The following is a 23533-nucleotide window of genomic DNA, read 5'->3' as shown; positions in this document are numbered from 1 at the left end:
GCAGCTCCAATGGCGCTCCGAGCGGCTGCCAACGACGAGCAGCAGTTCACCATGCGTGCTGTGGTGGACACCCATAGAAGGTTCATCGACCTCTCGGTGGTGTACACCAACGGGCCGGTGTGGGTGGAGCACTCCATCCACGTCATGGAGCTGTTGCTTGCCGTGGAGAAGTACAAGGTGGTCGGGTTCGACCTCGAGTACACTTGCGCTCGTGCCGGGTCTCGTCCCAAGGTCACCGTCTCCCAGATGTGTGTGCGCCACTACGTCCTCGTCTACCACTACTGCCTGGCCACAAGGGCCTTGTGAGCTTTTCACCAGGTTTGTCAACAGCCCCCACTACATGTTCATTATGGTGGACATCTCCAACGATGTAAAGGCGCTCGAGAATTCGGGCATCGCCTGCCAGAATCTTGTCGACCTAGGGCCAATACAAGATCTGGGGCAGCAAGGAGCATGAGAAGGATTCACTGGTTCACCTCGCTGAGGCCATCATCGACCCCTACTATAGAGACATGAAGGATTCATGCAACAAGGACAAGCATGTCTGGCACTCGGTCTGGATGGAGAAACTCGACAAAGCTCACATCATGTATGCGACCAAGGAGGCGTACATGAGCTACGACATGTACATGCAGATCGTTGACATGAGGAAGTGCTTCCTTCCCCAAAATGGCCAGGGATCCATCTAGAAGCAGAGCAATGGCAAGCGTCGTCGCAACAATAAGTAGATGATTAGATCCTCGTTTCTCCTACTTTAGTAAGCATGTAATTTCTTGCTTTGGTGTGTGGAAATGTTATGTGTGTAGTCATTTGTGTAATTGTATGCTTAATTTGGTTATGCAATGCTGTCTTTTTAAGTATATATGTTGATGCTCTATAGATAGAGCGTAGATGTTGTGCGGACAAAGAAAATCACATCGCACGGACTAAACAATGTAACCCGTTGGTGATGTTTTAATCAATCACTCACAATTGTATACCAGCAATCATTTGCTCACAACACACACGACTTGTTAGCAATAATCGTCTGTGTTGTTATCGGTCTTCGCACACGTTTCCGATTACACACCTGTTTGCCTCGTATCACACACACCTTGTTCATTTGAACCATTTCTGCTCTCATGTCTCAACGCAAACAGTTCATCTGAGTGAACCGCATGCCGTATATCGCACACACCTTTGATCTGGCTGACCGTTTCTTTTGTGTTGCCTAATCACAAATAGTTCATCCGAGTGAACCGTATGTTGTACATCGCACACACCTTCATCTGGCTGCCCATTTCTTTTGTTCCTCCTCATCGCAAACAGTTAATTGAGCTGAACCGTATGCCTTGCATCGCACATGCAACTAAAATCTGAACCGTGTTTGATGCATCCTCCATCACAAATGTTTGCACCTTTTTGACGGTTTTTTACACCACCGTTTGCGATTATGGCATCGCACACAGTTTCGTCGAAGGGTCTCTGATCATAGTGTCGCGTTAGTAGCATCCTGCAATAGTGTTGACACCAAATTAACTATTGCATGTCCACCGCCTGAGCGAGGGAGAGCTTGCATTAGTCAAAAGTTTCTCCTTGTCCTGCGAGCCACCGCGCGCAATCTTCTCCCGTCCTGCAAACTTCTCCTCATTCGGCAAGTTGACAGGACACAACAAAGTAATGCTAGTCCATACTGCCTCCTTTCCGGTTAATATGGCTTAGTTTCAAACGAGATAAATACACTGTCTGTCACTGTATATTTGTAAAAATACGGTCAATGGACTTCATAATACGCTCATTGCACTTAATATATACATTTTCTGGTGTTTATACGGTCACTAGCTCACCCTGGCTGAGTATGTGTGTGCATGCACGTGTAGGTTGAGCACTTAGCGTGACCGTGTGTGTTTCGTCGTGTCCTCGGGCATGCATGCATTAGGGTGTGGCGCGTGTTTTTGCATTCATGTGTACGTGTGACTGTTGCATGCATGCACGAGGTTCTAGTTCCTCACATTCACAAGTTCATAAGTCAATGCTTTGTCAAAACGTTACATGCAAGGATTAATCATTCGTTGTTCATGCATACATTCCCGATATTAGTACGTTGGTAAAGACAATTTCTTGAGGAAAACGAGCCCATGAATTGAGTACAAAGGGGACCAATAAGCCAGGACGGAGGGAGTACCGGTAGTGAACCGGAAGGAGGGAGTAGGTACTAGTAGTACTATGTAACAACGTGTAGTAACAAAATTCCTCTATGCGCATCCTGTCTACGTGTCATGCAAGAAAATAGTGATAAGTACAAGTGAGACTCTGGAACGGGCATATACGTAGGGGGGTATGTGTTGGGGCCACCAAGGAGCAGTCAAATCACACAGTAAGTTAGTCGGAAGAAGAAACCATCATTTCACTCTTCAATGACACGTACGCAATATAAAATGGTTGATATGGAGAGAAAAAGAAAACCACTATATATACACTAGCAGGAGCCTAAGCTACAAGCCTGCTTGCTTGGCTTGCTCTCTTCACAAGCATAGAACGACGGTGGCCACACCGCTGGTCACATATCCGGCCTGATCCCGCCGCTGGGGGAAGGGAACAATGTTCTACGTAGACGCGGTCGTCATCGGCGAGGAAGAAAACCCACAGTCGGTGTGTCCCAATCGGGGGTCCCCGCAGTATGGGCTGATGTCGCGTCCCAACCGGCCTTCTAGCTACAGCCCGATGTCCCAGGCACATCTTTCTTTTGGAGCCGGCTTGCTCCACTGCCACAGCTCCCTACGTAGCTCCATCTCCATGTCGATCTTTCTCTACTTCTACCGGCTTCTATTTGTGATGAGTTTATGTCTCATGAACTAGTGCCAGTACTATTATTCTAATCAAACTTCTTCAATATCTTTGCCATCAGGGATGCTCAGCTCGATTTTAGTGGAACAAAACAAAAGCATCGTATGATCTGAGGGTGCCAGCCATCTTTCATTCGACAGGTTCTACCAAGCCAAAAAATTGAATCATGTTTATAGTTTAGGGTTTAAGTCATAGTGACCCCATTAGTAGTTTTCCTTTTGTACACGCTCTCACAACTTTTGTCTTTACTTGTGAAGTAAATATTGGCTATGATATATGAATCATTGAGATGCATCAGCATGCGTGTTAGTTTTCCTTTGTATTTGATGGAATGTTGTAACGGGGCAACCTTGGAGTAGGAATGGAAATGGAGTGGAAAGTTTTCGTTTTTCTGGAGAAAAAATGGAAACGCAGAGAAACCAACATTTCGTTCCGTTGGATCGCACCATCGAGCAAAACCAATGTTTAAATCACGTCTATCGCGTTCGTGTCTCACCCTCCTCCACGGCTCCACCCAACACGGTCGCTCGACATGCCACTCACCGCAAACCGAGTCGCTACAAAAAAAGACACATCCATGACATTTTGGGCCGAACGAATTTTTTTGTCATACTTAAGACACTTCTATGATGATAACTGTGACAAAACCCAACATCATCATAGATGTGGTGGGGTCCGACTTCTATGACAAAAAATCATGAAAGAAAATGGGCTTTTCGTCCTGGGTGGGCCGGAGACGCAGCTGCATGACATTCTTTGGGCCGTCTATGACGGAAAAAACTATGGTAGAAGCGAGGGCGAGGAAAATATCGGGGAGTTCCCGGTTACGATGGGCGGTCGGGGGCCGAGTGATGCGCGTTTCTCTTGTACATACGCGTGTGTGTGCGAGGTGTTGGGCTCTAACTAAACCCGAGCGAGGCGTTGGGCTCTAACTGAACCCGAGCGATTGCACTTCAAGCTACGCGTTACTGAACCCGAGCGATCGATCGACCTTGTTGTTAACTGAACCCGAGTGATTCCTTCGCTACTGCTGCTAACTGAAGCAGATCGATGCTACCTCTGGATGAACAGTGAGCGTTGTTGGGGGGTTTGGATGAACAGTTCCCGGTGGGAGGTTCGATGAACAGGACCCCGTGGTAGTAGAGGCCGTTGCCGCTGGGTGAACAGTACCTCGATCGATCAAGCCAGTGGATGGGTGGATGAACAGGACCCCGTGGAGGGCTGGATGAACAGGACGACCCTGTTGAGGGCTGGTTGAACAGTAGCTGGTGGAGGGCTGGATGAACAGTAGCCCGTGGAGGGGTGGTTGAACAGGACCCTGTGGAGAGGGCTGGTTGAACAGTAGCCGTTGGAGGAGTGCGCGGTGGAGGCTGGATGAACAGGAGCCTGTGGATGAACAGTCGCAGGTGGAGGCTGGAGGAGGTCGACGGTGGATGAAATGTAGCCCGTGGAGGCTGGAGGAGGTCGACGGTGGAGATGACAGTATCCCATGGAGTCCTGTTTTGCGGTACGCCACACCCCTCCCAATGAACAGGACCCCCGTTTCGACTGTAGCGCTCCAACACAAGTCTGTTTCCTCCATTTTGCAGTACGCAACACCCCTCCCGATCAACATGACCCCGTTTGACCGTAGGAGGTCCAACAGAAGTCTGTTTCCTCCATTTTGCGGTACGCAGACCCCTCCCGATGAACAGGATCCCGTTTCCACCGTGGTCGGTCGAACACAAGGCAGTTTCCTCCGTTCTGCGGTACGCCAGGCCTCGTTTCCATCGCCTGTTCCGTCCAAGCCGGTTGGCTCCCGATGAACACGACAATGCATTCCATACCGACCTAGCCGGTTGGCTCCCCATGAACACGAGATGATGCAGTTTCTCCATTATGACCCAGCCATAGCCATGTACACGAGCCCTGGCCGTACGTATGTGCGAGTAGGCGTTCGAGACCCCGCCCGTATGTACGTACGTGGCCATATTTTCTTTCTTGCACCCTGGTCGCTGTATGTACGTGTACATGCTACGTGCGCGCCTCTACTACGACACGTGAGCGCCTCTACTACGACACGTGCCCTTCCCTGCACGGCCACGGTTCATCGCTGCATACTGCAAATAGACCGATCGTATGTACGTACACGTTCGCAACCATAATGACAACACTACGTACGCTTCGACCAGGTGGGTCCCAAATGTTAGGCACTTCCTTGCGTGTGAAGATGTAGCTGGTGGGTCCCAGCAGTCAGGGGGGAACTATTTTTTTTTCACAAAATACGATGGCCCATTAGGTGGGTCCCTGCTGTCAGGTGGAGGAATCATTATTTTGCGCGTAATAAGGAGGCACTTCCTTGCTGCGGCCGTGGACCCAGCTGTCAGCCTCTCCACTTACAGTACTCTTCTGATGGAAGTCGCTCCTTGACCACGTTGACCACGTTGACCATGCCGCACCGAGAGCACCAGGGCGGTGGACGACGGCGAGGCCTAGGAAGGGAACGACGCGGAGCCGAGGAAGATGCGGTAGTGGAAGCCCACGCGGAGAGGAGTACGAGGGTTCACTGGTTCGGCTGCAGTGTGAGGCTGCCATCGCCGCAGGGCCTTGCCAGCGGTGGGAGTAGTAGGGGGCGGTGAGGCATCCGCGGCAGCACAGCCGGCCACGGGAGGCAGGAGCAGGCGGCACGATTGGCGCTGCTTTGGGCGGCTGGAGCAAGAAGACCAGAGGTTGAAGAAGCACTACAGCCGTTGGATGGACATCGTACGGTCACTGGAGCTAGAATCGTTCATATTGACTAAGTTGACAAAGCCCTCCGTCCCCGTCAACTTAGTAAGCCCACGAGTCAGCCTCCCACTATGCTGGGTCCCAGCTAGCAGGGGGAGTATTCATTTTTTTGTGCGCAATAAGCAGGCACTTCCATGCGTGCGAAGATATAGCTGGTGGGTCTGAACTATCAGCAGGGGGAACATATTTTTCTCGAAATACAGAGGCCCTTCCGATGGGTCCTAGATGTCAGGTGGAGGAATCATTATTTTGCGCGTAATAAGGAGGCATTTCCTTGTGTGCGACCATGGACCCAGCCGTCAGCCTCTCCACGTATAGTCCACTTCTGATGGATGTCATTCGTTGACCATGTTGACCACGTCGCGCCGAGAGCACCATGGCAGTGGACGACGGCAAGGCCTACGAAGGGAACAACACGGAGCCGGGGAAGACACTGCAGTGGCTGCCCACGCGGTGGGGAGTACGAGGGTTGACTGGTCCGGCTGCCGTCACCGGAGAATAACAACAGGTGTGGGTGAGTAGAGGGATGGCTAGGCCAGCGATGGGAGTACGGTGGGCGGTGAGGCCTACGCGGTAGCACAGCCGGCCGCGGGAGGAGGGAGCAGGAAGTCCCACCGGCGCTTGTTTGAGCGGCTGGAGCTGGAAGAACAGAGATTGAAGAAGCACGACGGATGTTGGATGGACATCCAACAGTCACTGCTTGTGCGTCAACCTTTTTTTTATAGGAAAGCCTCAAATCTGTGGGAAACAACATACAACCCATCTGCCATTATTTCTAATACTTTACAGCCCATTTGCTAATTCTTAAGGTTTTTTGGAGCCCATATTCTTTCTGTTAGCATTACAACCCATATAGTGGCCACTGTTAAAAAATTGTATGAAATTTTGCATATTTCGGTGCGGTCCGAACTGTTTTTAATCTCGAAATTTCGAGTCACATTCAAACTGATTTAAAAAAAATAAATGTATATCAATATAAAATCCAACAAATTGTCCACGCATAAAAATCAATGCAATTTAAAATCTCTAAATGAAAAAAAGAAATTTGAAACTAATTGCCAGTTTGATGTGTTTTAAAAATGTACAACCCATTTCTCTTTACTTATAGGCCATTTTCTCGGCCAGCCGAATGAAGCTCTCCTTGTCTTGAAAGTTTGCAGCGCAACAGGCCTGACAAAGCGACTTACTTTACAAATCACAAAAAAAACTGGGCTAGCCATTTTCAGGGAAAACAAAAAAACTACTAGGCTGGTATGTGGTAAACATAAAAGAAAAGGCTCTCTAGACAGGCCAGAGTGCCCCGCATAGCCCAGTTGACACCCTACTTCTGTCTCAAAAACAAATTAGATAAATGCCACTCCAATTATGGCGATTCATAAAAATGCCACTGCAATTTTCAAACTTTGAAAAATGCCACTGCAATTTTTGCAAACTTTGAAAAACGCCGTTGCAATTTGCAAACTTTGAAAAACACCACTCCAGACTTTGAAAAATGCCACTGGAAAAGGCACGAAATGGCATTTTCCAAAGTTTGGTAATTACAGTGGCATTTCTCGGGATCACCAGATTTGGAGTGGCATTTATCAAATTAACCCAAAACAAAAATAACTAGGCGAGCTGCTGGGTCCCTGGTGTCAGCCGCTCGTTATGCAATTCTCTCGTTTATTTATTACGTTGACAATGGAATGGGACCCAGATGTCAGAAATCCATTAGGAGGAGCCATTTTTTTATTGGCTTGAAATAAGGAGGCACTTGCTTGCGTACTGCCATGACCTTGATGGGTCCCCGCTGTCATCCTCTCCATGTACAATCATCTACTGATTGTGTACGCATCAACCTGGTAGGCCCACAAGTCAGCCTCTAAACCCGTGGAGGACAAATACAACCCATTTAAAAAAATAACAGCCCATTCCATACGTTCAAATGGAAAGTTCAACATTCAGAGCAAAGTAACCGGTCTGATCCAGATATAAAGTACTAAGCTTCCATGTTAACTCTCTACTCCCCATAATACTCTAGTAGTGTACAAGTACTAACTTACTCTTAGCTAACTAGACGATGTCGGCCGCCATATGCGTTACACACTAATCGCCGGCACCGGCGTCCTCCGCTTCACCTCGGACTTGCCAGAGGTGCGATCGGGCGCGTTGCTCACGCGTGTTGGCCCTTTCCATGCCGGCTGGTCCATCAAAGATTCGGCTTCTAAGCGGGAAACCCACTTGACGAGCTTGTAGTAAAATTTGGCATCGCGGATGTGTGTGTGCCCGACAGCCTCCAGGGCAATTTGCCGGGTGCCGGCCTCCACGTAGTCGTCCTAGTTGCATGCGCTCTGCTCACGACTCAGAGCGTCGGTGTGCTCCTGCTCCATGTCTCGCTCGCGGCGCAAATCGGCAATACGCCGCTCCTCCGCCAGGCGGTCGCGCTCCAACAACTCCTCATACTCCGCATTGCCATCTAAAGACCGATAGAATGCATCCTCCCTCCGTCTGCCTTCCGGTGAAAAACCAAACACTAGTTCCGGCGGTGACCACCTCTGGCGTCGCCTATCACGGACGGGCGGGGGCATTGCGGACGTGGCGAGAGTGAGGATAAGTGGCGAGCGACGTCGGGCCGGTGGGGGCTTATGAGGATAGGGCGAGTTGGGTGATGGTGCCACCGGAGAAGCCCGAGAAATAGTAATTATAGGTGGAAGGTAGGCGAACTAGCGTGTCGCGGGAAATGCGGCGGTCGTCGGAATTCAATGCATAAGCAGGCATGGCTTAGCGCGCCAGCTTGCCGTGGGAAACTAGAAAAACTGAAATTATGACTGTGTCATCCTGTCCCGTCAGTGGTGCATCCTGTCTGTGCTGGGTCGCACGTCGGCATGAAGGTCAAATGAGTGCACTCGAATCATCCAGATGAGGTACTCCCTCCTTGTCAATAATGATTCCACAGATTTAAAAGGCCCATGACAATTAAAGCGCATCTTTTTCGCATCAGTTAGCTGCCTTAATTATGGCCGGCTGCATGCAGCCACTCAGAATCGCTCGCAGCCAGTACGTGGAGCAGCATGCAACGAGTCGCAGCCGAGGGCACGCATGTAGCCACTTAAATTGCTGGAATTAATTAGGCTTAAACTTCTGCATGCAGTTAATTATTGCCATGCCTTAGTCTTGCTGCTTTGGCTCATGGGACTAATATACCCGGATAGAGGGAGTACCTTGGTTGGTGAGATTTTTGAATTAAGCCCTGCAAACCGGAAAGGAAGTACTAGCACGTGCGTGCTCTGCTATTTATTCTTGTATGATCGAGTAGGTCGTTTCTTGAATTGAGCCCTACAAACCGGAAAGGAGGTAGTACGTGCGTGATCCGCTATTTATCCGTGTAGGATCGAGTAGGTCAGATAGTGTACGTGTAGGATTGAGTAGGTCGGATGGTGTACGTGTACGATCGCATTAGTTGATGAACGTTAGCTGGGAGATAGGGCATTTGCGAACGTTTTTGCTGGCAGTTTCTTCAGATTCTCATGGCATTTTCTTCAGAACATCTTGTCAGTTTCTTCAGAGGTAGGCATTTTTATTCAAAAACTGCCACTTTGGATCTTGCATTGCAACTAAAGCTGCCAGGAGCGCATTAGTAGGCTAGCTAGTGATTGATCAGTAACTTGTAAACACTAAGCGAACAGAAATAAGGAACTGTTAGTAACTTGTAAACACTGAGAACACAGAAATATGGATCATGTTGTGCATAGCAGTAAGAGCCGATCCGTTCGAAATGTTCACATGAGACTCACAGGCCTGGCTTTGTAATATGTTCACATTAGTAGCCCAAATTCAAAACCAACCAGTATGATTCCCATACATAAGATCAACATGTTAATGCATCTCAATGATTCACAGATCATATACAAAATGTAGCTCCAAAAGCAAAGATCTAGAAAAAAACATTTGTTCTTCCTACTAACATGGATGCTTCTCTAGGCCAACATTCAGTATAGACTGAAAGACAAATTTGTTTGTGAAGTCTACAATTCCTCTTGCAAATGTAAGTGGTTTCACCAACAGCTGGAACCATGAGAATGAACCACACATGATGGAGGAACATCCACTGCAATATGATTTGGTCTTCTCTCGATCACACGGCGAGACTATTTTTGGAATACAAACTTTAACTTAGGCAAAATGGTGCCCATTGTATAATCAGACCAAAGCAATGAAGCACCTAGTGTTGGCCAATAAATAGTACAATACTACTTTTCTGCAGTCCATGAAGTGACAATCCAATCTTTCCGTGTCTATTTTCAAATGGCACTACATGCAGTGACTATACTATTCTCTTGTGCAGTTCAACCAAAATTGCGGTCACTTTGTTTGTTTGCCAAATAGCAACGGGCAAACATCTCTGTTTCACAAATATCAAGCAGCTAGTAAACATATACCCCACCTTGTATTTTCGGTTTAAACACGTCTCTTCCTCTTAGCATCTGTCATGTTTTGCACTGGACAATTTGATACTGTCATGTTTTGCCCTAGACAATTTCATACTGAATTGATTTGCTAGTTCAGAGCAGAAATATAGTGCCTATTCTTCATCTGACCAAGGATATCCATGTTCGTAGTGATGGAAGAGGTGAAATCGATACAACTGAAATTGAGCATCCAATCATTGAACCATGTCCTGCACCTCCAATGTAGGTCCACCCTGCCAATAAATTCACATGCAAACCACTAGTATTACTATCTAATGACAGTACAAAAAGAGTAGCAAGATAGTAGCAAACCATGTACCTTCGTAATGAACAACTCACAGTGCCACTAATTGGATATAAAGGTTTGGAAGAAAGCATGCTCCTAATGTTGAACCATTTGGACTTTTTGTGCAGTTCCACTAAAATCGAGCATCCCTGTTTGCATAGATATTGAAAGTGTGATTACTATAAAAGTGGCACTAGTTGAAGCATAGACTCACAAGTATAAGCATTCCAATTTCTTAATGGGAAAAGGTAGCAAGACTATTTTTAACCACCTGTTTGAAGGAATAAATAAGGCAACAACGGCTGATGTCAGGAAGGCATATATAGTTCTTTCTGAAAGAATGATCGATTCCTGACCTTTCCTCTTCTTTTAAGCATATTTTGTGCAGTTCAACTAAAATAAAATGCCATCACCGCCTTGACAATTTAGTGACACTGTACAAAAGGAAATGACTTAACATTACATCATGATGTCAGGTATGTAGTCGACAGGCATTAGATACAAACATACAGACCTCCTCCGATAACATAATGAACATTAATTTTAACAAAGGTGTGACCAGCTTTACCGGGATAATTTGAGTGAACTCTACACCCTCTGTTCCTTAATATAAGACGTTTTCGTAGTTCAATTTAAAGTACCCAAACGTCTTGTATTTAGAAAAACAGGTAGTAGTTTTCTTGAGCACATATCTAGGAAAGCTTGCCACACTCTATTTATGTCCATACGCTAATGCAACACCATTCGAATAGTACAAATATACACTAATCCAGTGGCTAGTGCAACAGTAGAGTAGTTATTTTATTACAGGGTAGAGTACAATGGTTTTAATGAACATATTTCAATAAACTCTAGTACTGGAAGATTTCTATAAGAATTAACAATACAAAATGTAAAGGTAACAAGTTTCAGCATTGGTATACTAGCTGTGCATGAGCATTAAACCAAATACAAAAGTTTGAAGGTAACTAGCATTATTAACAAATGACAACATACATTTTTTGCAAACCATGTACCTTCAAGGTAAATATCATTTCGAACTCGAGGGGACCTAAAAATTGCTATCCCAATATTGATAATCGGTCAAACATAAAAACTTGATCGAGTGAATCAAGAGAACAGCCGGAGGAGGAGGTTCCCACTCTTGACCTTTCCTCTTGACACTGTACAAAAAATTGACTTATCTCATGAAAGTGAGGTATGTAATCTATAAGCATTAACAATGCAAAAATCTGAAGGTAGTAACAAGATTCGTCGTTGGAATACTGGCTGTGCAACAACATTAGAATGCCTTAGCTAAAAAATCTTTAATACATCCACAATCAATAGCTAACCCTGAAATAATCTAGTGACATTAAATGGCATTGCTTAAATTTATCGGTGGCATTAGAATGAGTGCGGCATTAGTTAAATGTGGCATCACTTTAGCAGTAGCATTGCTTGACTTGACTGCTGGCATTATACTAACATCAAAAAAGTGGCAATAAGAGCATGGGAGGCCCATTCAGACAGTGGGCGCACCAGTACGATGTACCTCCACGGATGCATAGAGTGGTGAGGGAGGTATGGTTGCCAAGAGCAACAAATATCCAGGCAGCATATGTGGATTACGTCCCATTCTTGTTCTCTTTAGCCACCTTTTTCCTATGTGAGAACAACAAACCGATCGACCTGGTCATTCTCTATTGCATTGTCATGCCTTTCTACCCTTCTTCAACCAAGAGACACGAGACTCATTCCTTAGCTAATGATTTTCCCCTTTTCAACCTAGATGTGGGTTCGATGCCTACTCTCTTGGACAGTATAGTATCCCTTCCTTTCCTTATTCAACCCAGACATGGATTAGTCTGCATGAAGTAGGGTTTCCTTTAATAGTGCAAATTAAGGTTTTCGTCTGCGTGACCAGCAGAGCAGAGGATAGCAAATTGGGAAGATGGTGGAGTGGAAAAAGATCCACATGCAGTGACGTGGCAGATGGGGCAATAGAACAAGGGTATGGTTCGAAAAGAGGTAGCATACCCAAGGGTCGGCGGGAAGTGGCTTCGCTCGTGGTCATCGTCCTTCGCACACACTAAGGCAGCAAGCTTGGGGATGGAGGCCATCCCGCGCGGGCGCTAGGTCTGAGAGGACGGCCTTGTCATCAGTGCGTGACCTCGCTCGCCGACTAGGAGTGCGTCAATGCTGCACGTCCTTTTCTTCCCCGACGGATCTGTGACCACAGGTGAGGAGGGAGTGAGAGGCCATCTTTTTTAGACCTGGAGAGAGGGTGATAGTGTGAGAAGCAAGTGGGCATCCCTTAGCAAGAAAGCGCTGAAGCTCCAACATATATATCTTTTTATACTATTAGTACTAGAGGTGGAGTAGTGGTAGAGTAGTTTATATTTTCTCTGCATATAGTACCAGTTAGTCGTGCTTCAAAACTGAACGGCACGCCATTAGAAAAATAAAGTCGAGAAATAATGTGGCACTTTGGGCCAACACGGCCAGATCGCATTTTGCACGAGAAACGACACACCATGTTTCATTGACATGTGGTCCCGTTCCAACATGTCAGTGAGAAGATGGTGAGTCCTTTTGTACAATTTTCGAACGGACGTCTATGTAGGCCGGGGCGCATCTTCATGTACCATGGCAACCGTCCACTGCCTCTTCGCCTTCCCCTCTCGATTTGGAACTGCCGTCGCACGCTCTTCCTCCCTCCTCCATTTTCCCTCACCCTTCCTTATGCCATTGTTCGATCGTCTTCTTCATGGAGGGAACAAGCCAGAAATGACCCCGTTATTCTCTCCCCAATCTGAAAGATAACGTGGTGGAGGAACTCATTGATTGGTGTGATGTCATCACCTCGGCTTGCATGGTAGGTTCGTTCAAGACCATTCTCGACTCAACTAATAACATCACTACAAGGAACCCAAGGGTCCAGGAGCGGTTTGATCTCCCTTATCTTCTTCGCTATAAGCCTATTCGCATGGGAGCGGACGATGGAGGCCTTGCCTGGTGCAAGTTGATGCCGCTTGATAACGATACTTGTGATGTCAAGATGCCATCGCTTAAGGGTAAGGCCTGGGCTGGCGCAAATGGAGATAGGGTTGTTTATATTGGGTACAACTGCGAGTGGGAACTTATGAATGTGTACACTCGTCAGCGGATTCCACTTCCAAAAATCTCAGAGTGCCCTGAGGTTGAGCACACAGATGATCTACGTATGTTCAAATACGATCATGGTGGATGTCGTCTACGGAAGATAGCAATTTGTTGAGTTCCCAACCGCTCTTGGAATTACGAGAACTATGAAGTTTTTGCTATCATCGAAAAGCTTGTTGCCGTCGTTACTGATTCCATGGTTCGCCCATGGATATTGCTCAAAAATCAGTTTCTGTACACGGATGAGTACTGTGATACAATTGAATACGAGGATCTTGTGTTTGCTGCCACCACTCGTGGCACTGTTTTTGCATGGTATCCTCGTAGTTTCAGTACATTTGTCTTCCACCTTAATTATAATTGTTTCATCCACATGCATGCGGGTTAGCATTTTTCCCTTTACTAATTAACCTTCTTGTGTTTCCAAGGTCCTGTGAACATTCCACCACCTATACTTGAAAAAATTTATAACCAAGGGGGAGATGACGATGATGATGATCATGAGCATGAGGACGAGTAGAACTTATATACTCGGTGGCGCCTGGCAACTAATTCCGGTGGATCACCTCTTCTTGTCTGTATATAGTGCAATGAGATTGTTACTACTGAGGGAGCACGTGTTGTGTCCCATGGTCGCCCTCTCTGGACCTATTCCAACACCCGTTGCAGTGTATTCGGGATGGATACTAGTGTGCTAGCGCCAACACCTTCTCCCTAGTACAGTATTGATAGTCTTGGAGAAAACTCACTCTTCCTTGGACCAAACTATCCAATGATGGTGAAAGGCGATCCAGCTGCTGTTGACACAACGTTACTACCATTTATGAGAAGCAACTGTATCTATAGCTCAGACATTGCGGTGGTTCCCTACCCTGGTCCTGATATATGCCGCTTCAGCCTGGATGATCAGTCCTACGTTGCTCTCGATATTGACAATAGCTGTCCTCCCAGAGCACCTATGGTTCAAATCAAGCATTTCCAACACCGAGGATTGGTTGAGTTGAAGTTCATTTCATTTCATTGCTTGTTATTTGTTGTGTGATGAAAACTTCAGTATTTACTAGAATTTTTTGTTGGAAATAATCTATAATCCAACATGTATCCTCATTGTCATTGTGTGTTGATGACTTGTTGTATGTAATGAATGGTACATTTGCAAATGATGTCATAGACTCAATTTATGAGTGGTTTTTGAGTCACTTCTTGGAGTGTGAGTACCATAGTAGTATAGCCAGCATCCGGTTAGTATATGAAGTTGCCACATCACATAGATCCAACCTAATATTGGAGTATGCTAGCCCTCCACCGGCATGCCGCTTCAAATGGTGAACGAAGTGAGAGGTCGCGTCACCTTGTGTCCAGATCTGAGATGCCACGTGTACCAGATGAATAACTCCAAGTTTGACCACCGTGATGCTAGGTGCGAACCGAGGAACACTGTTGGAGTGACCCCCCCTCATAATTTTCCTACATTGGTCGTTTGATTCATAGGATATAATGCTATAGGATTTTTGTCCTATGTAATCATGTTTTAATTGGCAATCTAGCATCCACTCCAACTTTTGTTTCACTTACTTTGTTCCTACGAAGAGAGTACTTGCTCTAAATGATGTGACCCTGCAAGAGCTTCCTATATTAATTAACCATGCTCTAAAAAGGTGGACCGGCTTTGGCTATAGTAGTACTGTACTAGGTTAGTAGGTGACCTTGCGCTTGGCTCTTCTCCTCTTTCGGAATTCGAACAATAATGATGGTACTGCATTAGTACTTCTGGCAATCTGATACCAAATGAACTGCTGCACGTCCACCACTTGTAACCAAAAGTTTCTCCTCGTGCTGTGAGCCACCACACATGCGTTGGCGAGGGAGAAGGCGTAGTAAGCAATATTCTCGTCGTTCAACGAGTTGACGGGACACATCAAAGTTATTTATTAGTACTCTCTTCAAAAAGGGCCGAACATGTCAATGGCTACCATCCCGTGTGTCATTGAGTACATGCACTATTCACGTGCCATCGAGGAGAAAAAATATTGTGTAGTACTAGGTGCCATCGAAGTGCATGACTCACTTACGCACTACATATCTCCATTTTCTTGCATGACACGCCACCTTGATGCTAGATGTCCTGCGTGTCATGGAGGCATATAGTATGATTTTTAAAATGGAGGCATATAGATGTCCCGCGTGTCGGCAAAAGGATGAACAAAGCACATGTCTTAAGCGAAAGAGTGGAAGAACATAGATTCCCGACGACCGAGAAGGAGCAACAAACCTCGCGGTGGAGCGTCTGCACTCATAATATTTTATATTATTCAGCGATATAAAATCAATGAAATCTCTCCACGTTCCTATACCATTCTATATTATGAGAATAACTTTGAACATAAGCCATTGATTCACTCTATCCAATGGTCATAGTTGGAAAATCCAAACAAAACCAAGCATTGGATCAACTCTTTTAGCACTTAGATTGTTGCTCCCTGCCCACCTTGCCCACCTATATATCCACTCACGTGTGATGACCACAGGAGATATCCACTCAGATTGTATGTTAAAAAATAAAGATCGATAATTAATGCGGCACCTCGGGCCAACACGGCCAGATCACATTTTGCACGAGAAATTACACACCATGTTTCGTTGGCATGTGGTCCCATTCCAACATGTTAGTGAGACGACAGCGAGTCCTTTTGTACAATTTCCAAACAGACGTGTAGGCCGGGGCGCCTCTTTGTGTACCATGGCAAATTGGCAGCCGTCCACCGACTCTTCGCCTTTCCCTCTCGTTTTGGAACTGTTGCCGCACGCTCTTCCTCCCTCCTCCATTTGCCTTCACCCTTCCTTTTGCCATTGTTCGATCATCTTCTCCATGGAGGGAACAAGCCGAAAACGACCCCGTTATTCTTGCCCTGATATGAAATATGACGTGGTGGAGGAACTCATTAATCGGTGCAATGTCATCACCTTGGCTAGCATGGCAGGTTCGTTCAAGACCATTCTTGACTCAACTGATAACATCAAGGAACCCAAGGGTCCAGGAGCGGTTTGATCTTCCCTATCTTCTTCGGCGTAACCCTGCTGACTGGCACGGGGACGAGGGAAGCCTCGCCTTGTGCAAGTTGATGCCTCTTGATAATGATACGTATCATGTTAAGATGCCATCGCTTGAGGGCAAGGCTTGGGCAGGCGCAAATGGAGATTGGGTTGTTTATATTGGGTACAATTGCGAGTGTGAACTTGTGAATGTGTACACTCGTCACCGGGTTCCACTTCCAAAAAATCTCAGACTGCCCAAAGGTTGAGCACACCGGTATTCTACGCACGTTCAAATACGATCATGGTGATTATCTTCTACGAAGATAGCAATTTGTCAAGTTCCCAACCGCTCTTGGCATTACAGGAACTATGGAGTTGTTGCTATCTTCGACAATCTTGTTGCCCTCCTTCGTGGTTCAACTGGATAGATATTGCTCAAAAATTAGTTTCTATACACGGATGTGTACTATGATGCAATTCAATACGAGGGTCTTGTGTTTGCTTCCACCACTCGTGGCACTATTTTTGCATGGGATCCTCGTAGTTTCGGTATGTTTGTCTTACACCTTAATTATAATTGTTTCATCCACATGCATGCGGGTTAGCAAGTTTCCCTTTACTAATTAACCTTCTTCTTGTGTTTCCAAGGTCCTGTGAACATTCCACCACCTATACTTGAAAAAATTTATAACCAAGGGGGAGATGACGATGGTGATGATCACGAGCATGAGGACGAGGAGGGCCCATATACTCAGTGGCGCCTGGCAACTTATTCCGATGGATCACCCCTTCTTGTCTGTAGACAGCCCACTGATGATGTTACTACTAAGGAAGCAGGTGTTGTCTCCCATGGTCGCACTCTCCGGACCTAGTCCAACACCCGTTGCATGGTATTCGGGATGAATACTAGTGTGCTGGCGCCAACACCTTCTCCCTGGTATAGTATTGATAGTCTTGGAGAAAACTCGCTCTTCCTTGGACAAAACTATCCAATGATGGTGAAAGGCGATCCAACTGCTGTTGACACAATGTTACTACCATTTATAAGAAGCAACTGTATCTATACCTCAGACATTGCGGTGGTTCCCTACCCTGGTCGTGATATAGGAGGCCGTTTCAGCCTGGATGATCAATCCCGCGTTGGTCTCGAGATTGACAGTAGCTAGCCCTTCCAGAGAATCACTTGTGGTTCAAAGCAAGCGTTTCCAATGCCGAGGATTGGTTGAGTTGAAGTTCGTTTCATTGCTTGTTATTTGTTGTGTGATGAAAACTTTAGTATTTATAATGTATCCTCGTTGTCGTTGTGGGTTGATGACCTGTTGTATGTAATAAAATGATATGCATGTGATAAACTTACTAAATTTATGAATGGCTTTCGAGTCGCTTCTCTGAGTGGGTGCTGCGACGAGGCAAAAAGATATTTTCTGAATACATAATTGTACGTGCATTGCAATAGGTTATGGGATGAGGCCAATCAACAATAGTACACTATTTGTACTAGCTTCACATGCTGCACTATCTCTACATCTACGTACGTAATACAACAAGTTTTAAACTTGAGACCAGCCACCCACCCTCACAAAGAACACTTTTTAACCTAGCACAGACTCCAGGAAATTTGGCCATAGTGTGAGGTGGGCCATATGTTAATGTGTTTGCTGTACGTAACCAGCACCTCGAATCCTCGATACTACTACTACTATATAGTAGGGTTGCATGGGCCAGAACAAGCATTCACGTCCAGGAGTACGACACACGCCACCAGCACGACTTCCATCTGACACCATATTTCTTGGAGTCCATGCTACAACTATCTCTTCAACCTCATCGTTTCTCTAACACATCCATCGCGTGACGGGCGAGGTGGGGGTTTGCCGATAGTCGGTTTCCTCAACTGCTGTCCCACTTGTAAGGCCAACTCCAACGCACGACCCCAGACAGACCTCTGTTTTGCCTGGATTCTGTCTGTTTGGGTAGGGCAATGGGGTCGTGTCTGGGCCATTTCTCGGATGCGGTGGCCGTGCGCCCAATGCGCGGCCGCATCCCGGCCGCATACATTTTTCTTTGCAAACACATATCTTTTTTTCGTCATTGATTTTTGGTACATGGAAATACATCAACAAAATTTGACTAGAAAAGCAAGACCAAAGAAAACAAGAACCACAAGAATAAATTTTAGAAGATATCCAACTTCCATAACTGCTGCTGTAAGTTGGATTAGTGCCTTCTTGATGCATTCATTGTTGATCTGCGGAGGCTCGATCTTGCGTTCTTCTTTCTTCTTCGAGTATAAAGAAGTAGACGTTGCTTACTCGCATCTAGTCTCATGTCTAGTCTCTATTCTATCAACAAGTGCACTAGTCTCATCTCTAGCCTCTATGCTAGCTAAAAGTGCTACAACATCTACTAAATTGCGCTCTATCAATATATCGATGTACTCTTCTTCCCAATACCAAAACTTGCATCCATTCTACACAATAAAATTTTAAGTTAGCACAACAAGTCTAATCCGAGAGCACAACCGAAGCTAAAGTAGCAGATACCCCATCGGTTGAGCACTTGATGAACACCCATCCGGGATGTTCCGGCGTTGTAGATACACGGCACAAGATCTTCTCTTGACAGTCGTCGCACATAATGAGTGGCAACGGTGCGCCGACGAGCTTTTCGGCCAGCACCAAGCCCCACCGATTGCCATTCATGTATCTGTCGGCGGACCACCGACGGTGTAGATCCGAGCGGCTAGAGCAGGAGTCAGTACCTGCATGCGGCCTTGCGGCCTTGCCAGGGCCTTCCGGCCCGGTGCCCGGCCAGTCCATGGCGCAGTGCGGCATCCCACAACCAGGAGAGTTTAAGCCCGACCGGATCCGCTCCAAATCTGGCCGCCGGGTGCGCAAAACAAGTAGTCGTGGTTGGGTAGCTCCAGGGCGTCGAGGGAAAGGGGGCTGAACGAGCGCGCGTCCGAGCTGCACACGCTGGAGTTGGCCTAGCGGCATGGCGGACCAATCGTGTGGGGGTGCTAAGTGGCTTCGCTCGTGTAGGGGATGGAAGCCATCCCGCGCGGGCGCTAGGTCTGACAGGACAGCCTTGTCGTCAGTGTGTGACCTCTATGGCAACCGTCCGCTCCCCACTAGCCTCTTTGTTGACATGTGGTCTCGTTCCCACATGTCAGTGAGACGACGGCTAGTTCTTTTGTACAATTTATGAACGGATGTCTATGTAGGCCGGGTCACCTCTTCGTGTACCGTGGCAACCGTCCATCGACTCTTCGCCTTTCCCTCTCGATTTGGAACTGTTGTCGCACGCTCTTCCTCCCTCCTCCATTTGCCTTAACCCTTCCTCCTGCCATTGTTCGATCGTCTTCTCCATGGAGGGAATAGACCGGAAACGACCCCGTTATTCTTGCCCCGATCTGAATGATGATGTGGTGGAGCAACTCATTGATTGGCGCAACATCATCACCTCGGCTAGCATGACAGGTTCGTTCAAGACCATTCTCGACTCAACTAATAACATCATTACAACGAACCCAAGGGTCCAAGAGCGGTTTGATATCCCCTATCTTCTTCACCGTGACCCTGCTCAGAGGTGCGCGGACGACGGAGGCCTCACCTTGTGCAAGTTGGTGCCGCTTGATAATGATATGTGTGATGTTAAGATGCCATCGCTTGAGGGTAAGGCTTGGGCAGGCGCATATGGAGATTGGGTTGTTTATATTGGGTCCAACTGCAAGTGGGAACTTGTGAATGTCTACACGCTCATCACCGGGTTCCACTTCCAAAAATCTCAGACTGCGCAGAGGTTGAGCACACCGGTTATGACCATACTTTCAACTACGGTCATGGTGACTGTCATCTAGAGAAGATAGCAATTTGTCAAGTTCCCGACCGCTCTTGGGATTTAATGGAATATGTAGTTGTTGCTATCTTCGACAAGTTTGTTGCCTTCCTTCGTAGTTCGACTGATGGATATTGCTCAAAAATTAGTTTCTATACAAGGCTGAGTACTATGAAACAGTTCAATACGAGGGTCTTGTGTTTGCTGCCACCACTCATGGCACTATTTTTGCATGGAATCCTTATGCTTTCGGTACGTCTGGCTTCCATCGTAATTATAATTGTTTCATCCACATGCATGCGGGTTAGCTAGTTTCCCTTTACTAATTAACCTTCTTGTGTTTCCAAGGTCCTGTGAACATTCCACCACCTATACTTGAAAATTTATAACCAAGGGGGAGATGACGATGATGATGATCACGAGCATGAGGACCCATATACTCAGTGGCGCCTGGCAACTTACTCCGATGGATCACCTCTTCTTGTCTGTATAGAGGGCACCACTGATGTGACTAAGGAAGCAGGTGTTGTCTCCCATGGTCGCACTCTCCGAACCTATTCCAACATCCGTTGCAGGGTATTCGGGATGGATACTACTGTGCTAGCGCGAACACCTTCTCCCTGGTTTAGTATTGATACTCTTGGAGGAAACTCGCTCTTCCTTGGACAAAACTATCCAATCATGGTGAAAGGCGATCCAGCTGCTGTTGACACAACATTACTACCATTTATTGGAAGCAATTGTATCTATACCTCGGACATTGCTATGCTTCCCTACCGTGGCTATCACAATATGGGTCATGAAATAGGCCGCTTCAGCCTGGATGATCAGTCTTGCATTGGTCTCGAGATTGACAGTAGCAGGCCCTTCCGAGACAAACTCTTATGGTTCATAGCAAGCGTTTCCAATGCCGAGGAGTGGTTGAGCTGAACTTCATTTCATTGCTTGTTATTTGTTGTGTGATGAAAACTTTAGTATTTACTAGAATGTTTTGTTGGAACTAATCTATAATCCAACATGTATCCTTGTTGTCGTTGTGTGTTGATGACTTGTTGTATGTAATGAATGGTACATTTGCATATGCATGTCATAAACTCAATTTATAAATGGTTTTCGACTCACTTCTTGGAGTGTTAGTGCCGTAGTAGTATAGCCAGCATCCATAGTAGTATGAAGTTGCCACATCACATAGAGCCAACCAATAGTTAGGTGTCGCACGAAGGTCGAGAAATATGGTGATAGCGTGACTGCGTGAGGTGGGCCTCTACGTAGTAGGATGTACGCATAGGGCTTGCCGTCTTTCCTACTCCTCTGGTATACCTCCTTTTGCTGACACATGGGACATCCAGCATCCAGGTCGTGTCATGCAAGAAAATGGAGTGCTAGTTGAAGCCACATGATGTGCATCTTGGGTTAAACTGTAAATAGAATCTTACTACTCTTGAGTAACTCCAAAAGCACCCACCGAAGATCTTTATTGGATTTGTTTTTCATCACCAGCATGTCGAGGTGAAAAGATGTGCAGGTTCAGTGGGTCCTCTTGCATTTTCACTAACATGTGGGACCGCATGTGAGCAAACAGACGATGGGCTCCACGCGTCTGCTGGTTGGCTGAGAAGAGAGGTAGAGGAGGGCTGAGCAGGGACTCTAGGAAATTTGTTGTACGTAACCAGCACCTCGATATAGGCTCAATATAGTGGGGTGGCATGGGCCATAACTAGCATTCACGTCTAGCAGTACAGCACACACCACCCACACAAGTCCCATCCGGCACCAATTTTCTTGGAGTCCGTGCTACAACCATCTCTTCTCCCTCCTGTTTTCTCAGCCATCGCTGGGCGGGGTGGGGGGTTGCCGATAGTCGGTTTGCTCAACCGCGGTCCCACTTGTAAGTGAAAATGCAACACAACACGCATTCCCCCTTGAGCGGCTTGCCGGACTAACCGTGTGGGCAGCGGGGTGCGACGCGAACACGGCAAGCTTTTCCTTTTGAACTTGTAACTTGTAAAATTTGGTTCTACTCCATGCCGCGACCGATAGATAGAAATAACAATTTTCCCTAGAGTAATGAGAAGTTAGGTTCTGGTGCGGTTCATGAATGGAGTACGTACAAAAATTATGAAGTTGATGCGAAAGGTAAGATAACTACTAGTAGTACCATATACTACTACATGGATTTGACGGAAAGATAAAGATACATACAGATCCATCAACGACATCCTCACGCCCTAGTGCGCCGGGTCACCAACCGACGTGTGAGGAGCAGCGGTGTTGGCGGCGAGCTCAACGTGCTTCTAAACAATGTCATCCAAGGTTGCCCCGCGGGTCAAGAAGGCCAACGACCTATCGTCCTCCTCTGGCATGTAGTAGTCCTTGTGGATGATTTGCGTGTAGACGTGGGTGATTTTGTCGACGGTGTCTTGCTGCACCAGGCGCTGCGCAGCGAGTGTGAGCTCGAGGTGGACATTCTCCGATGCGACGGTGGGCAGTCGCAGGGCCACAAGTGCGTCGAAGAGGTTGTCACCATAGAGGCCATTGAGGGTGGCGGGCATCGCAGAGCCTGGGCGCGTGGGCTGGAGGCGTACGTCAAGGTTGTCCGCGAGCTTCTTGACAACGGTGAACTTGTCGAGAAAGCTGACGAGGACCTTGTTGAACAAGGAGACGAAGCTGTCATCCAAGCGGCCTCTCACCCTGGCGGCATCAAGCACGACCTGGAGACGTTCCTCGGTGCCGGGCCGCAGGCCGGCGTCGTTGACCATTTGGCATAGCCGGCTCATGCTCGCGCTCATCGCCTCCATGGGTCTAGCTTCTAATCAACCGATCTTGCGATTAGAGTGATCACTCTTGCCCTTGGTTAGCGTGCATAGGTGCGTAGGATTTCGTAGATTGGACTGGCGGGGAGCCTTTATATGGGAAGTGCAGACTGCGTTGAATTCACGTGCGTGTTGGCCATCTACTCCTCGGCCCTCTACTGCACCTGCCTTTGGCTATATGACAGGCGGGCCAGCCACCTATTGGGCCCATGTGTCATACAACCAAAGGCAGGTGCAGTAAGTCAATGAAGCTGCGTCCCCTCCGTGCCGCTGTAGTATAGTCATCTCACCGGACCTCTAGTTGGGGCCAAATGAGAGAACTTTGATGTTTACTGGTTTATTGGTCCCCTTTGCAATTTGCCCCAAGTTTTGACCTT

At 47.0% G+C, this 23533-nt stretch overlaps 1 protein-coding gene across 1 annotated transcript in view; it reads right to left on the bottom strand.

The window, feature by feature from the left end:
- LOC119352637 (pollen-specific leucine-rich repeat extensin-like protein 2) overlaps positions 1-23141 on the bottom strand; it is a 68879-nt gene extending 45738 nt beyond the window's left edge. Inside the window, exon 1 of the mRNA XM_037619225.1 lies at positions 22966-23141. Coding sequence (XP_037475122.1) covers positions 22966-23141 — 176 coding nt within the window. The remainder of the gene's footprint in view (positions 1-22965) is intronic.
- Positions 23142-23533: the final 392 nt, after the last annotated feature.

This window comes from Triticum dicoccoides, chromosome 1A (assembly GCF_002162155.2).
Source record: "Triticum dicoccoides isolate Atlit2015 ecotype Zavitan chromosome 1A, WEW_v2.0, whole genome shotgun sequence".
Classification (NCBI taxonomy): domain Eukaryota; kingdom Viridiplantae; phylum Streptophyta; class Magnoliopsida; order Poales; family Poaceae; genus Triticum; species Triticum dicoccoides.
This window is presented reverse-complemented; position numbering and strand designations above follow the sequence as displayed.